This window comes from Mustela putorius, unplaced genomic scaffold (assembly GCF_011764305.1).
Source record: "Mustela putorius furo isolate JIRA1106 unplaced genomic scaffold, ASM1176430v1.1 tig00003942_pilon_pilon_pilon, whole genome shotgun sequence".
NCBI lineage: Eukaryota > Metazoa > Chordata > Mammalia > Carnivora > Mustelidae > Mustela > Mustela putorius.
The window spans coordinates 13,347,332-13,361,904 of record NW_025422087.1 but is presented as its reverse complement, the minus strand read 5'-3'; the positions used below and the strand labels follow the sequence as shown (position 1 = coordinate 13,361,904).

The following is a 14,573-nucleotide window of genomic DNA, read 5'->3' as shown; positions in this document are numbered from 1 at the left end:
GCAAAGCCGTGGAGGAGTATTTCGAACTGGAAGGGAGGCTGGGAGGAAATGAGTCACAGCCACCACCCATCTGCTCCAGGACCCGGAGAGGCCCCGGTGGGGCGCTGATGATGGGGCTGGCCGCGAGGCGACGGTTGCCAAGAGAAGAGAATGTATTTACTTTCTCCACCAAACCAGCAGACACTTCATTTTTAGTCACAACTCGCATATTCCCGAACAGAGGGGCATCCTACAAGAACCATAACATGCAAGGGGGCGTGGGAAACTGCCACAGTCCAGCAGAGCCCAGGCAGATGCAACAGCCAGACATAACGTGGTTCCTGACGGGGGTCCTGGAGCAGCGCCAAGACACCAGTAACCGCTGAGGAAACCCCGAGGGTGCCGGGTCATGAATGGGAACAAGCCCCCAAGCTCGGCGAGACGGGAGATCTGGGTGTGGGGTGGTTGGGGGGTCTCTGAACCATCCTGTCCGTCCTTCCATAAATCTGAGACCGTACCACAAAACAAAGGCTGTTAACATTTGCAAAAGGCACCTACTATAAAAATGACCTCTTAAAAAATTACACTGTAAATCATCCCAAAATTATTCACAGGGGTGCCTATGTGGCTCAGTTGGCTAAGTGTCCCTGACTCTTGGTTTTGGTTCACGTTGTGATCTCAGGGTCGCGTGACTGAGCCCCGTGGGGGGCTCCACACTCAGTGCGGAGTCTGCTGGGGATTCTCCCTCTCCCTCTGCCCCCTCCCCTGCTTGTGTGTGTGTGTGTGCGCACTCTCTAATAAATCTTTAAAAAAATATAAAAATATATAAAAATTATTTAAAACACTTATTAGTAGTTAAGTTTTGGGGGAGTCAACTTACATGCGGACTTTCAGCCGTGCAGGGCATCAGCACCCCCGACCCCCTTGCGGCTCCAGGGTCAACTATATTGTCATTATTCCCATTTATGGAAGGGGAAACTGAGTCTCAGACAGCTTGGGTAACCTGCCCAAGGTCCCCCAGGCTAGTAAGCAGTGGAGGGAGCAGGTGCTTCTCTACTGGGCTGGGCTGTGGAAAGCACACCTATGCCATCACCCCCCATTAGGTACTCTGGGAACCTAGGTGCCTTTTGGGGGTGGACCCCACGAGAGGGCCTTGAGGACATGCTCCAGATGACAGTGACATGGGGTGGTGCCTTTCAAGGGCTATGACAGCTGCTGGCAGCTTTGAACCCTTCCCTGGGGGCCTAGGATGGGGAGACGGAGAGCCAGGGGAGAGGGGAGAGAGCTGTGGGGGGCAGTGGGGGGGCTGTGGGGACTCTGGGAGCACTGGAGAAAACTCGGCAGAGGAGTTCAGCTCCTGGACTTCCTGGGCCCCTGGGGGCGGTTGTGCCTAGGAAGAGCAGGTTACTGCCAGCGAGACCAGAGCCTACTTAGCTGCTCACTGTAGGGGCAATTCTGCAAGCCCCGCATGAACGACCTCGCTGGGGTTTTTGGCTGCAGCCCTGGAGGAGGGGGATGGTTTGGGGATGGCCTACTGCTGGGCAGACTCCCGGAAATGGAAACGTAGAAGTCCACGGACGGCACCCTACGGGGGTCCCTGCTGAGCCAAGCGTGTGTCTGGGCAAAGAGTGAATTCTGCTCTGAGAACGTCACCTCCCGGTCCCCGTGACAGAGTCACAGCATCGGGACAGCTTGGAGGAGGGCAGAAAGACCTATAACTGGATCCACTTCCCTCCTTAGTGCGTTTCAGCTGTGCGGCGGTCTCTATATCCGCAGCCGCACTGCTGGGGCTGTCTTCTGGTCTGCGTGGGGGTGAAGGGGTTTACAGCAGAGCTGGGGTGACCGCCTGCAGCAGGACACACAGAAGTGGGTGTGACAGTGGACTGTCACCGCTGCGGACCATCGGGCCACATTCCATGCTGGAGCACATGGCCTGGGCTCCATGGCAGGCCGGAGGAACGACTCTAGAACAGCCAAATGCCGCCTCTGATCGATGACTTGCCCACAACCTAGGAGCTGAGCCCACGTTGCCACTCTGCTCCTGTGGCCAGGCGCTGTAATGCTTCTGAGCCTGCTGGGACTGGCAACAGTCACCACCCCACGCCCAAAGGCCAGAGTCAGGGTGAGAGTTCAGATAATCATGTTTCCCAGATGGCCATTGAATCAGGAGACTCGGAAAGGAAAGGCCAAAGAGGGCAAGCGGCCTTAGGTGTTAGAGACCAAAAACGGAGGAATTAATTCTACAAGAGCTGATCACACTTGACCTTGTTTCTATCTGACCCAGGGCAGATCTCGGGAATTGTGCCCCTGGAATGTAAGGCCCACCCGTCTCCTCTCCTCTCAGAGAGGCCTCAAGAGGGCTTAAACACTCCACTTGCTACTTATGCTACCTGACTCTTGAGATGTCATAACCCTTGGAAGCAGATGTTTGGGCCACGTGCAGGGTCCAGTCCAGGTATAACAGATCCTCCAAGTCCCCGGGGCTGGCCCAGGCCTCTGTCAGTTCCCAAGGACCCCTGGGCATCTAGTCTATTGTTTGGGGAGTAGAGGGAAGGAAACAGGGTGTGCAGGAGGGTGTTCTCTGCAGGTAAGAATGTACTCCGGAATCTCAGGAATCCACACACAGAGGCTGGGCTCAGGCCAGCGGTCATGTTCCCTGAGAGGCATTTCCTGTGGGGCTCCTAGAGTCCCACAGTCACACAGCTGCCCTGACGTCCCTTGGCGACCAAGACTCTCCAGCCCCTTCTGCAATCATAGCCCAGGGGCTGACGACACAGGCCCTGGAGTCCGGCTGTGCATGTCTGTGTGCCTGACCCCCAGTTCCGATGTCACTTCTGGGACCTCAGTGTCCTCATCGATAGGAATAATCACAGCACTGCCGGGATTCTGTCATCACAGCTTAGTGTCTGGGGCAGAGTGTTCACTCCATAAACACGAGTGGGTATGACTCTGAGTATTGGAACCTGTGCCAGGTGGGCCAGGAAAGGAGCTACAATTCCGAATGATCAATCTTGTCAGAGACGCTGCGGCCAGGGGCTCGGCCTCGGACCCTCAGATGCTCCCAGTTCAGCCCCCCTTGCCCCGTGTTCATTTAAATGAACATTGCCACCCCCTTTGCAGGGAGAAGCGTTGCTTCCTGCTCTTACGATCCCATGGTGAGCCCATCTTACAAACCCCAAGAACGCCCTGGTGCTCTGACTTCCCTTCAGCGGTGAGTGCAGGCTTTCCTCTTCCCGCACACTGAGTCACCATACCTGGCCCTGCAGCTGCCCGAGAACAGAGGTGTCAGGGCTGTGACTGGCCTGGGGAGTCCTTCCACCTGGCCCTCAGCCCACAGCCTGACTGCGTCATAGGCCGCTAGCCAATCTGCCCCCGTGGGACGGGGGCTCCAAGCACAAGGCAGTGAAATCCAGAAGCCCCTGCACCCTCCAGTGGGAGCATCTCTGTAACCTCAACAACCAGCCCAGAGCAGGGGACCCAGAAGGCCTCATGTGTGCCTCAGGATGGGCCCCTCAGGGGAGCAAGAATTCCAAGAAGCTTCTGGAAATGGAAACCCCAGGCTGCCAAGGGAGGGAAGGCACAGCCTTGCAGACGAGACCCCACAGCCCGCTTCAGACGCCGTCACTTACCCAGGGCTCCTTGGCAGATGTCTGTGCGAGTGGCCCCTCCAATAATAAACTTTGGGTCATCGCAGATCTCCTGCAAACGAGACCCACAGAGTGCTGTCAGGCCACCAGGCTCCTGCTTCCAGGGTCAGGACATCCCCGTTCCTGGTGGGTGCACCAGACACCTTCTCCCCCTCCCCACCCAGGGCAAGTTAGAAACAGACTGCCATGGGCTCCTTCTCGTACTGCTGCCCATGGAAGGCGCGGAAGCCCAGCACCTCGCACTGCCGGCAACTCACTTCATCTCGCTACTTCCCCTCCACCACCTGTGGGTCCCTTGATATTCTGGGGACACCCTGCCAGCCTCTCTCCTCTGTTCCCGCACATCAGCTGTATGGTCTTCATGGGATTCCTTTCCCACCCTGTGCTCTCCTGTTTCATCTCCTACCGTATTTCAAGCCTCACTGCCACCTCCTCCATGAAGCCCTCCTTCACAATCCAGCCCTTGCTCATCTCTGGGACTCTGAGATCCCGAGCACTAGTACTCTGTGGTCTGGTATTTAGCTGTGCACCGTCCAGTGGTGCTGGTGGGTGTGTGCCGGGGATTGGAGCTAGTCTCCTGAATTCGCCCATGGGGCCGGGACATGGGTGGCGTCCATGTGTCAGGGACGCTGCTACAGAGTGGGGCTGTGCCTGGTGCTTCATGTCATGGGGCCCCTCAGGGACTCAGATGGGCAGGCGAAGAAACAGGAAGAAACAGGCCACGAAGATAGAACATGTAAACAATGTGTCTAAGTTACAGAGAGCTCTGGAATTTGCGACCACAGCCATAGAGAGCTCCTACGCTTCCTGCTCCCTGCTCCGGATCTGGGGCAGGGGGTGGCACTCCCTCTAACTGATTAGTAACACAGCTCTTGAGGGTGTTACAACCTCACTGATCAGTAACACAACTCAGGATGATTCCCCCTCAGCCGCATGGAGGCCAGTTTTGAACAATTCTAGCCCCTCCGCCACCCTGTCCATTTCCTGATTCTGAAACGCTCCACCCCAAAGCCACAGAGGAAGCCAGCATAAATCTGGGCTTTTGTCGGCTTCCACGACCTCTGTGTGCAGGCACTCCACCCTACACCCCGTACTGTGCCCCTGGTGTGTCCCTCTGGGTCCAGCACAAGCCCTTCCTGGGTGGGGCCTGGATCCGGCCCAATGTCCCCAGTCCCCTGTCCCAGCACCTCAGTCCACAGGAGAACAGATTCCTTTCACGCCTCGCCATGGTCCCCTCCCTGCTCGGTTGGTCTGCTCGGGGGATGAGAGGACAATGCGAGTGTGTTTCTGCTGAACGGAACCTGCCAGCCCAGCACTTATGCAGCTCATCGAAGGACACACTGGGCTTGATGCCGAGAACCCAAGATTCACACCGCCATTCTTCTGTGCGCCAGGCTCTTCCCCCAGCAGGATTTTTCCACTGTTGCAGAAACTTTCCCACACCTCGGCAGCGTCTCCAAAGAAGGCAAATCTCAGGGTGGCCCTTGGAGGTGCCACAGGAAAATGCGGTACTGGATTAAACATGGATGCAACAGTCCTGGGGACGGGGTTGAGGGCTTGGGCTCTGGGTCCAGACGGGGGGGGGGGGGGAGCTGAACCCTGGCTCTGCCATTTTGATGGGTCCTAAGTCCCCGGCAAGGTCCTCCACCTCCTTTGGCTTTGGTTTCCTCATTTGTAGAATGGGAACTATTTGACGAGTGTACCTCCTACAGGGTGTTCTGGCGGGGGTCACCAAGTGTCCTTGGTAAGCCCTCCGCAGAAGTCAGCTATTGTTATTACCAGTGAAGAACAAGGGGATGACAGTCCCCTATCCCAGGGGCTGGAGATTCGGGCTGGAGGGTGAATAAGCGAGTCACCACAGAAGTGTGTACTCTCGGGGCACAGGGGACTTGCCCCCCCAACTCTCACCTGACTACCCCTCTCCAGTGGCTGCACAGTCAGTGGGAGGTCAGGAAAGTGCTCCCTGGGGAGGGGCAGCGCAAGGCCTGCCTGCTCCCTGCTCTCCCTTCCTTGGGACCCTGTGTCACAAGCTCCTCCTGTCTGCCCGTCTCTCACTCCTTCCTCCCTTGGTGACTCAACACATGACACATCCCGCAGCCTCTAAAACCCCACTGCCTGCCCTACCCACCACTCCCCTGCTGCATTTCAGACACCCTTCTGAAAGAAGCCCAACAATGGTTTTCCCTTTGGGTCCCTGACCGTCTACAGCACCCCGGTGTCTGGCTCCACATCACCTTCCCACCGCAGCTCCTCTGCCAAAGTCACCAATGACTCGCTGGTGTCCAAATCCAGGAGACATTTTGTTTTCCTTGCCTGACCCCAACCATAGCAGAGTTCCAGAAGGCAGGACAGAGGCAGAGGGCAGCTGTGAGCTGTGGGGTCTGCACACCCATGGGCTGGACAGCGTCCCAGCCCCCGTCCAGACACCTGCGTGAGCAAATATTTAACTTCTGCAAGCCTCCAGTTCTCCAACTGCTGAATGGGAACATAACAACCTCCCTGCCTCCCCTGCCCCCAACTTGTGCAGCTCCCAGCCTGTCTCATCCTGAGCAGGGGTCCTGAGATGGCCCCAGACCTCTCTCCCATCTGGAAGCACTACCGGCATGTCTACCTGCTGGGTGACCTGCCTTCCCTCACCAGCCCCTGAAGTCTAAGGAGGCAGAAACTAGATGCACCGTCCCTGGCATGTAGTAGGTGCTCCGGAAATGCTTTAGTGAACAAAAGAACAAGTGAAGGCATGTGCAAATTCACTCTGTAAACTGTGAGTGAGGTGCTATGTTAGTGTCAGATGAATACATACTCTCATTTGTCACTTTCATGACTGGAACTTCAGTCAAGGCTCTCTACAATCCTGCCTTCATTCATTCCCTGACTCCCTGAAGAATCACTGTCTTTCTCTTCACAGGTGTATCCCCAGCATCGAAGACAGTGCCTGGCATGGGAACAGGTGCTTAGGCCGCTGGATGAGGAGGCACAGATTTCTGGGGACACACTGGTGACCAACACACATGGGGTCTCTGCAGTTTAGTGTGAAGGGCAGATAATACATAATTACATCTGTAAATTACAAAAACACCGGAGCAATGTTAGCAGGGCTCTGTGAGGAACAATAAAAGATAAAGAATAATAAATCAATAAAGAGGAAAATACTTAGGCAACACCTCTCCTTCTAGATGAAGAAATGCAAGTAAAGAGGCTAAAAGGTGCAGGCAGGGTCACCCAGAAGGTGAGCAAGAAATGAACTCGAGTCCTAGGGACCCCATCTAGGGCATCTTGCGCTTGCTGCCTACAGGCTGGGTTTTGGGTAACAAGAAACCTGGGAGGTCCAGAGAAGTAGACGCAGGGCAGCAACCTTACTCTCAAGTCAGGAATCTAGAGCCTGGGTTCCCAAGAAGCCTTGTTCAGGTTTGGTGGGGGAAGGCCAGGCAGTGTCCCATGGCAGGTGGAGCCAGCACATCCCATGTGCTGGGGTCCCCAGCACAACCACAGGAGAGGACAAGCTGTCCCAAGACCTGCCAGGGAAGGGTGGGGATGGGACAAGGGAGCTTAGAGGGCGCCCCCCCAACCCGAGGTTCCCCGGGAAAGACTGGGCCTGTGCAATGAGGAGGAGCACTGGCTCCCTGCTGGATTACCCCGTCTATCCCTGTCTGTCTATCCTTAACAATCAGGGTAAATGTTATGCGGAGGTCTCACCAGCTCCCAATTGGAAAAACAAACACGAAACTCTGATTGGATAAATCTAACCACGACTGCATGAGAGAGTCCTTACTCACAAAAAGGAACAGGCTCGGATTTCCCTGCCCCCCCCCCCCCCCCCGACGCAGACACAAGCTGAGTTAGAGCCTGACTTTCCCTGGTCAGAGATACTGCCTCCCACGCTCCTTTGCCCGCAGACTCTCCTTCCACCACCTCCCCGCGGGAGTCCAAGCAAAGTTTGCCCCAGGTTCCCTATGTCACCCGACATCTGGCAGAGTCCAAGGCGGCTCCCGTCGCCTGCTAACTGCACCGCTGGGCAGGGCGCGCCAGACCCGGCCCGGGAAGTGCCGGGGTGGACAAAAGCCAGGCCCGCGCAGCGGACGCGCCCGCATCGAGTAACGGGGAGGGGCGCGCGCGGTGCGCTCCTGGTGCGCTTTCGGCGGCGGGCGCAGGCCCTCCACGACCCCGCTGCCGCGGCCGGCACCTCCTCCCAGCGGCGAGGCCTAGGCCCCGCACCCTGCGTCCCTCACCCACTCCGGGCGCCGCGCCCCCGCCGTCCCCTGCCGCTCTCCGCCCACCCTGGCCCATTCTCCCCGCCGCCCCGTGCTCCGCGCCCTACCGTGGGCCGCTTCCACTCGATGCCCTGCGTCTTGCTGGAGTAAGGCCCCAGTTCCTTGAAGCCCAGGGAAGAAGGGATGGCCGGGAAGGAGGGGTCCTGGAAGAGCGTCCCGGCCTCCAGGCACTCGTCCCGCAGCGCCTCGTAGTCCTGGTTGAGGTACTTGATGGACTTCTCGTGCGAGCCCAGCCCCTCGGCCGTCTCTCGGTCCTTCACCAGCTTGGCTGCGATGCCGGCCATGGCGCGGGGTCTCGGCAGGGGCGCGGCGAGCAGCGACGGGTATCGGCAGGGGCGCGGCCTGGTCGGTCGCGCTGCGGCTGGACTGCAGTCAGCGGCGCTGCAGGCGGCGCCTCCCCCGGCAGCAGGCGCCCCCGCCCGGCGGGGTGTGGCCTTGGCGTCCGCGGGGTGTGGCCTCGGAGTCCGGGGGCTACGGCCTCGGCGCCGGGAGGAGGTGTGGCTTCCCGGCGGAGGTGTGGCCTCGGCGCCGCGGGGCGGGGTGCCACCTGCGGCGAGGACAGCCACCAACTCCCCGCCCAGAGTACGAAGCGGGTACGCGACTGAATCAGCGGCCCCCACGTGGGCCCCGACTTTGTGCCCAACACCGCTGGCGGCTGTGCTGACGGTCTCATTCAAGGCTCGCAGCAACCGCGGGAGAAGGGTGTCCCCCGCTGGGGTTCCCATCCTACCGAGGCGAACAGCGGGCCTCGGAAAGGAGAGGTTGGGTGACCCAGTGTCGCACCAGCGGTCGCGGACAACTCCGGGAGTCCCAGGCCTCAGGACCGGTTGTAATCGCACGCTGCACATCACACACAGGGGGTCGGGGCTTGCGATTGAAAATACATCCTCGCAGGTAAATGCGAATTCCAGGTTAGCACCAGTATTTCCTCAGTGTAAGTATGTCCCAGACAGTGCAGGGGCATACTTATACTAAAAAGGTACTCGTGGGGCGCCTGGCTGGCTCAGTCAGTGAAGCATGCGATCTTGATCTTGGGGTCCTGAGTTCCAGCCCCAGGTCGTGTGTAGAGATTACCAAAAACAAGCAGGACGCTTACCTTGAACGGGAGGCCAGTGTCAATACTGGTGGGTTGTTTGGAGAGCCATATAGGGTGACTGCTCCCCCCCACCCTCCGTAGGGGGGTACTGGGTTGTGGGGGAGCAAGCTTCTCAGCTCAACCAGGGAGGCATTGGTACACCCAGTTCTGCTGTCCTCCCACTCCCCACATTAAGGAGCAAGCCTTTGTGTTTCAGTGGGAAGCTGGGGGCGACTTTGGCCTCCCCACCTTACCCCAGTGGGACACTTGGCCTTGCTGGAAGACATTTTTTATTGTCAGGACTGAGGATGGGCTGGGCACTGGCTTCTATGGGGTAGAAGCCAGGGATACACTGCTCAACTTCTTACACTTCCCTAGGACAGCTCCCCACGGCAAAGTGATCTGAACGTCTGGTTAGAGCACCTCTTTCCAGCCACCCGATGGTAGTCTTTCAGTGTGCATGAGTTATTTTGACTCTTGAGTTGTAGATAATGGTGGCCACCCAGTGTAGAGATGCACATGAATCCTGCCAGTGTAGGGGTCTCCCCACCCTGCGGGGATCTGCTGAGGCCGGTTGCACAGTCATTTCAATTTTCTTCATTTCATATAAACCAGTGCTTCTTGCACTTTCCCTTTGAACCAGATGTAGCATCTGCTTAGTAGCCTCAATTAATTAATGAGGTAAATGAAATCTTTAACATGTGTTCATTTTATAGGTAGATGAGAATCAGTCATGATTTAGCTTTTTAAAAAAAAATTATCTTTTAGGGGCGCCTGGGTGGCTCTGTCAGTGAAGTGTCTGCCTTCGGCTCAGGTCATGATCCCAGGGTTGTGGGATGGAGTCCCAAATCGTGCTCTTTGCTCAGTGGGGAGCCTGCTTCTCCCTCTCCTGCTGCTGCTCCCCCTGCTTGCACTCTCTCTCTCTCTGTAAAATAAATAAATAAAATCTTTTTAAAAAATTATCTTTCAACTTGAAGAACAGGAAGACTTGAAGAATAGGAAGTCCATCTTGAAGCATAGTTTGAGATTCGAGTATTTAGAATTTGTCCGCAAGATGATAACCTGTCAGGGAACACTTAAAAATCTTTGAAATTAAAAAGGAAGAAAGATATTCTGGGTGTTCTCTGCAATGCTAGTTTTGTTTGTTTGTTTGTTTTGTTTTGTTTTCCTTTTCTTTTCTTTTATTATGACTCTAACCAGCGCCAGACCAGGGAGCAGGTGTAGTCCTGGGGGTTTGCTTTCTTCTTGGCAGGCACCTCCAGGACGCCCTCTGTGGAGTCCTCCTGTGTGAGTTCATCCGGAGCCTACGCAGTGCGATCACACCCGCCTTCGCACGTGGCCTCGCACAGGGCCCGACTGAAGTCTTCCGCGTAGTGGGCCAGCTCCTTGGGGTTCACATCAGGACTGACGTTCATCTTGTGCGAGCAGATCTGTAGGATTCTGGCCCGGACCTCCTCCCTGGACATGGGGAATTCCAGCTTTGGGTCCAGACTGCCTGAGCGGAGTTGTGTGGGTCCAGGATGTCCCCACTGTGGGTGGCTGTAGTCACCTTTAGTAGAGCTTTGGGTGGGAACCCACCGAGCTGGTTCAGAAACCGTAACAGTGTTCCCCTCACCTCCCGGTCGCAGGCTTTCTCATGAAGCAGACTTGTGGGGAGTCCCATGAGCTCCTGTCTGTGCCTTTCCCCGTGTGCAGGCTATTTCACAACCCTGTAAATTTTAGGAAACTGACAGTAATGCAAATAACTCTTGTCTATGTTACTGCAAATAGGGTTTCCTGGAGGGAAGCTCGACCCCACAGCCTCCCTACAGCTGTTCTGTATCTATGAACAGATCTCAGTTCTGCGGTGCCCAACCCGCTGCTCTTTTAGATTCTTCTTTGAACTTTTTCTTTTTTTTTCAACACTTACTGGTTCCCTTCTTCACTGATGAGTGAAGTAAAATCTTGGACCTAGGTTCATCTTCTCTTTGAAAGTCATTATTATACTCTTTCGGGGAATTATCTTTTGGCACACTTTTATGCACCGGCCCAGAGACTAACTTCCTGTGTTTTCCGCGTTGTCATGGAGCCTAGGGTGTGTTTTTGTTCTGTGTTGCTCCAGAGAGGAGACAGGGACCACCTATGGGCTTCATGGGTCCTGGGTTTAATTTAACAAAGAATGCTTGCACGCCAGCCTCGCTGCGCCTCGTGGAAGGGTAGAGCCCTGCGGTGAGCTCCTGAGCTCAGGCCTTCCCCAGCTTGGCCTTGGCCTAGCACCAGAACCCCTGAGAATTCCTTACTGATTCAAGCTCACAATCATGGGTTTTCCTTATCCCTTCGATTCCTCACAAATGTATATCATCTCTTTGACTAAAGTGAATACAAACTGCCTGTCTCGGTCCTTTCTTTGGGTCCCAATTTCATTACCAGGCTTCTGTGAGCATGGAATACAGCTTTGGGTCTTTGTCCTGTTAAGCGGCTCAGTGTCCATTGAATTTTTAGTCCTATTGAGGACCTGGAGGGCAGAGGGGAAGAATTCTCCCTCCCGGCCGGATGGGGTCCTGCTGCTGGGGGCTGGTTTCCTCTGAACGCCCCATGACCTGAGGGCTCCCTGGCCGGTGGTAGGACCCACGCTGGAGGTGTTCTTCCAGCATCTCCGGCTTAAGAGTTACCAACTTGAAAGTCTGCATTGGCCTTGTTCCTGAGGGAACTTTTGCAAGGGGCGGCTGCATTTTGAAGGCACTATTTCTCTGCCCCTCAAAATCTCTTGGAGACAACCTGTGATTTCCCCCTTTTCTACATTTCCCAAAGAGGAGGAAGGAGCTTAGGATTCACAAACTGCATTCTGCCACTGTGAGTATTTATTCAGATTCAAGAACTGAACCCTTGGGGCACCTGAGTGGCTTAGTGGGTTAAGCCTCTGCCTTTGGCTCAGGTCATGATCTCAGGATCCTGGGATTGAGCTCCCCATTGGGCAGGGAAGGGGCGGGGGGGGGGGTCTCTGCTCAGCAGGGAGTCTGCTTCCCCCTTCTCTCTGCCTGATGCTCTGCCTACTTGTGATCTCTCGCCCTCTCTCTGTCAAATGAATAAAATCTTTAAAACACACACACACACACACACACACACCAAAACAAAACTGAGCCCTTGGGGCACCCGGCTGGCTCCATCCGTGGTGTGAGACTCCTGATCTCGGGGTCCTGAGTTCGAGTCCCATGTTGGGTGTGGCGATGACTTAAAAAAACAGAGAACTGATCCCTTTGTACCACGTGCTCCGGGAGTAGCGTTGCCATGCACCCCATTTCTATGGAATCACCCTACTTTGGGGTTTGGGTTTGAAGTCACCAATACTGTCCCCTCCACCATTGATTCTTGTCCTTGACCAAGTGCTCAGTTGTTCATTTCTTATTCTCTGTCCTGCTTGCCCAAACTGTATTCAGCTTTGTCTCTCTTTTACAGGTGTCTGACCTCTGCTTGCCTGAAAACCTGAGAAGACACGAAGTGGAACGTGACCCCCCCTTTACCAGCGTCTCCTGGGACTTCCGGTCAGATCCACTGCTCATTTACCTTGTTCATTTGGCTTCCCCTGCAAAGATTCTGCTTCTCTCTGTCTGCTCATCCTGTACCCTGTAAGAGACAAGCCCTCTCTGTATGCTGGTGAGATGCATGTTTCTGACATTGGAAACGTCTTGCTATTGCAATAGTCTTTCTCTCCGATTCGAGTCTTACCTAAGTCCGGATGTTCTTTCATCTGAAATCTCCAGGTCCTCTTTGCAAGTACCACCCCTGCCCACCTGTTCTGCTTTTGCAGCCTTGGATGAAATGGGAGACATTGACATTGGCTTCTAGCTCATGGGTTTTCTGAAACTGCCATAACTGAGAACAGAGTGAAGAGACCGTTCTTCTTGGGACCTGTTAACTGGTTTCACTGTCTGATGTCCATGGCGCCCACCGGATTTCTTCTGGGCCTTGAGTATTTTTGGGAAAATGTGTCCACCTGACCAGTGTGATGGAGCTCACACATCTCTGGCCAGTCTCCCGGAGGCCAACTTGGCCCTGAAGGACGTGCCCTGTACCTGCCCACCCACATGTGGCTGACACTGGTCCCAGGTCCACTATGCAACATAGGAAGGGACAGACCAGCCCCACAGGCAACTTCCTGCCGCCCCATCCGCTGCCCACCAGCCTCCCAGGGCCTGGGCACACAGGACTCCACTCACAGAGGACCTTTGCTGTCCCGAAGGACTCGAATTTGTTTTCAAATGCTCGCAGTGATTACCAAGGACATGGAATGTTTTTTAAAACCTGAATAAAGTGTTCTTGATACTTCTGGAGCCTCTCACAGGATGCTGTCCCACTGGCCAGTCTTTTCCGCTGGGTTCACCCAGGCGCCCACAGCCCTGCACTCCAGGCCTCGCCCTGGGGAACCTTCCTGCAGTGAGTCACCCCACCCAGCCCAGAGAGCAGAGGCTGAGTCAGAGCCAGGAGCCCAGCCTGTGTGGGTGGGGCCCAGCGTGTGTGTGTGTGTGTGTGTGTGTGTGTGTGTGTGTGTGTGAGACAGCGTCACAAAGAGAATAAAATGAGACAGTCATAAAGAGAATAAAACATCCCGACCACACAGCTGTGGCCCCGAGGTCCATGCTTGATGCACACTAAATCTTCACAGTCAGTCAAGGAAAACCTTCTTGGTTTCTTGGCTTGTTTTACAGAAGAGGAAACAGAGGCCTTACGGAGCGGCCACGAAGGGGTGCTCTGAGCCCCCAGACGGGAGCCTGTCAGGTCTCCTCTGGCCCAGGAGGGCTGTGCGGCCAGCAGGGGGCCGTTTTCTCCCCAGGGAGGAGGCCCCAGAAAAGTGGATTCCCTTCCCCCTCCCCCTCTCCGGCCCGTGAGGAATCCTGTGTGGTTACCCCTCCCTCTTGGAGCGGCTAAAAGGCTTGTTGCTTCCTTGTGACTGCAGCTGGGGGTTGGAGAGGCCCGCTGGAGCCACCGGGTGTGGGGTCGGGGGGGGGGTCGGGGGGTCGCGTTCCAGTGCGTGTCCAAGGGCCCGAGAGGAGTGGGTCCGAGGGCACTGCTCCTGGTGTCGTAAGACGGGGAGGTGCTGCAGGCTGCAGAGGGGAAGACTGGAAAGAGCACCAAAAAGCCGAAACAGCCTCCTGGGGTGGGGGAGGAGCAGAGCAGACATACTGGAGTCAAGGGGGCTGGGGCAGGGAGGGGGCAGTCAGCTGCCAGCCCTGCAGTACTGGCCCTGTCTCCAAGTCATTTTGGGCCTCCACACATCCTTGCCCTCTGCTACACTGGGTCTTGGGAGTTTAGACCCGTTTCAGTACTTACTCGCCTCTGTCCGCTGCGGTATCCACCTGGATCAGGTGTATTTTTTACGTGGCTCTTTACCCCCTCCCTCCTTCCAGACACAGGGCTCAGCCCCCCAGGAATCTTGTTATTGCTGGGATCCCCCTTCCCCGGGGCCGAGATCCCAGGGACCCCCTGGGTTTCCCTCGCCACTGTTGCAGCCCCTTAGTCCTCTGTTGTTGGAATAGGTCAAACAGACCGTGACTCAGTGGCAGCACCAGGAACCTGAGGGGGGGATCTGGGGCTCGTGTCTTAACCTTCCTGTGCCTCAGTCTTTCC

General features: G+C 55.9%; 1 protein-coding gene and 1 long non-coding RNA gene across 2 annotated transcripts in view; one reads left to right on the top strand and one right to left on the bottom strand.

Moving 5' to 3' along the window:
- Nucleotides 1-8,313, bottom strand: part of CAPN2 (calpain 2) — a 40,781-nt gene extending 32,468 nt beyond the window's left edge. Inside the window, exons 1-2 of the mRNA XM_004761872.3 lie at nucleotides 7,942-8,313; nucleotides 3,609-3,678 (exon numbers count right to left, since the gene is read on the bottom strand). Coding sequence (XP_004761929.1) covers nucleotides 3,609-3,678; nucleotides 7,942-8,178 — 307 coding nt within the window. The 5' untranslated portion in view covers nucleotides 8,179-8,313. The remainder of the gene's footprint in view (nucleotides 1-3,608; nucleotides 3,679-7,941) is intronic.
- Nucleotides 8,314-8,328: 15 nt separating this feature from the next.
- On the top strand, nucleotides 8,329-13,270 carry LOC106006751. The gene is made up of 3 exons (XR_001181023.2): nucleotides 8,329-8,788; nucleotides 12,405-12,602; nucleotides 12,710-13,270. It is a non-coding gene; the product is annotated as an uncharacterized LOC106006751 (long non-coding RNA).
- Nucleotides 13,271-14,573: the final 1,303 nt, after the last annotated feature.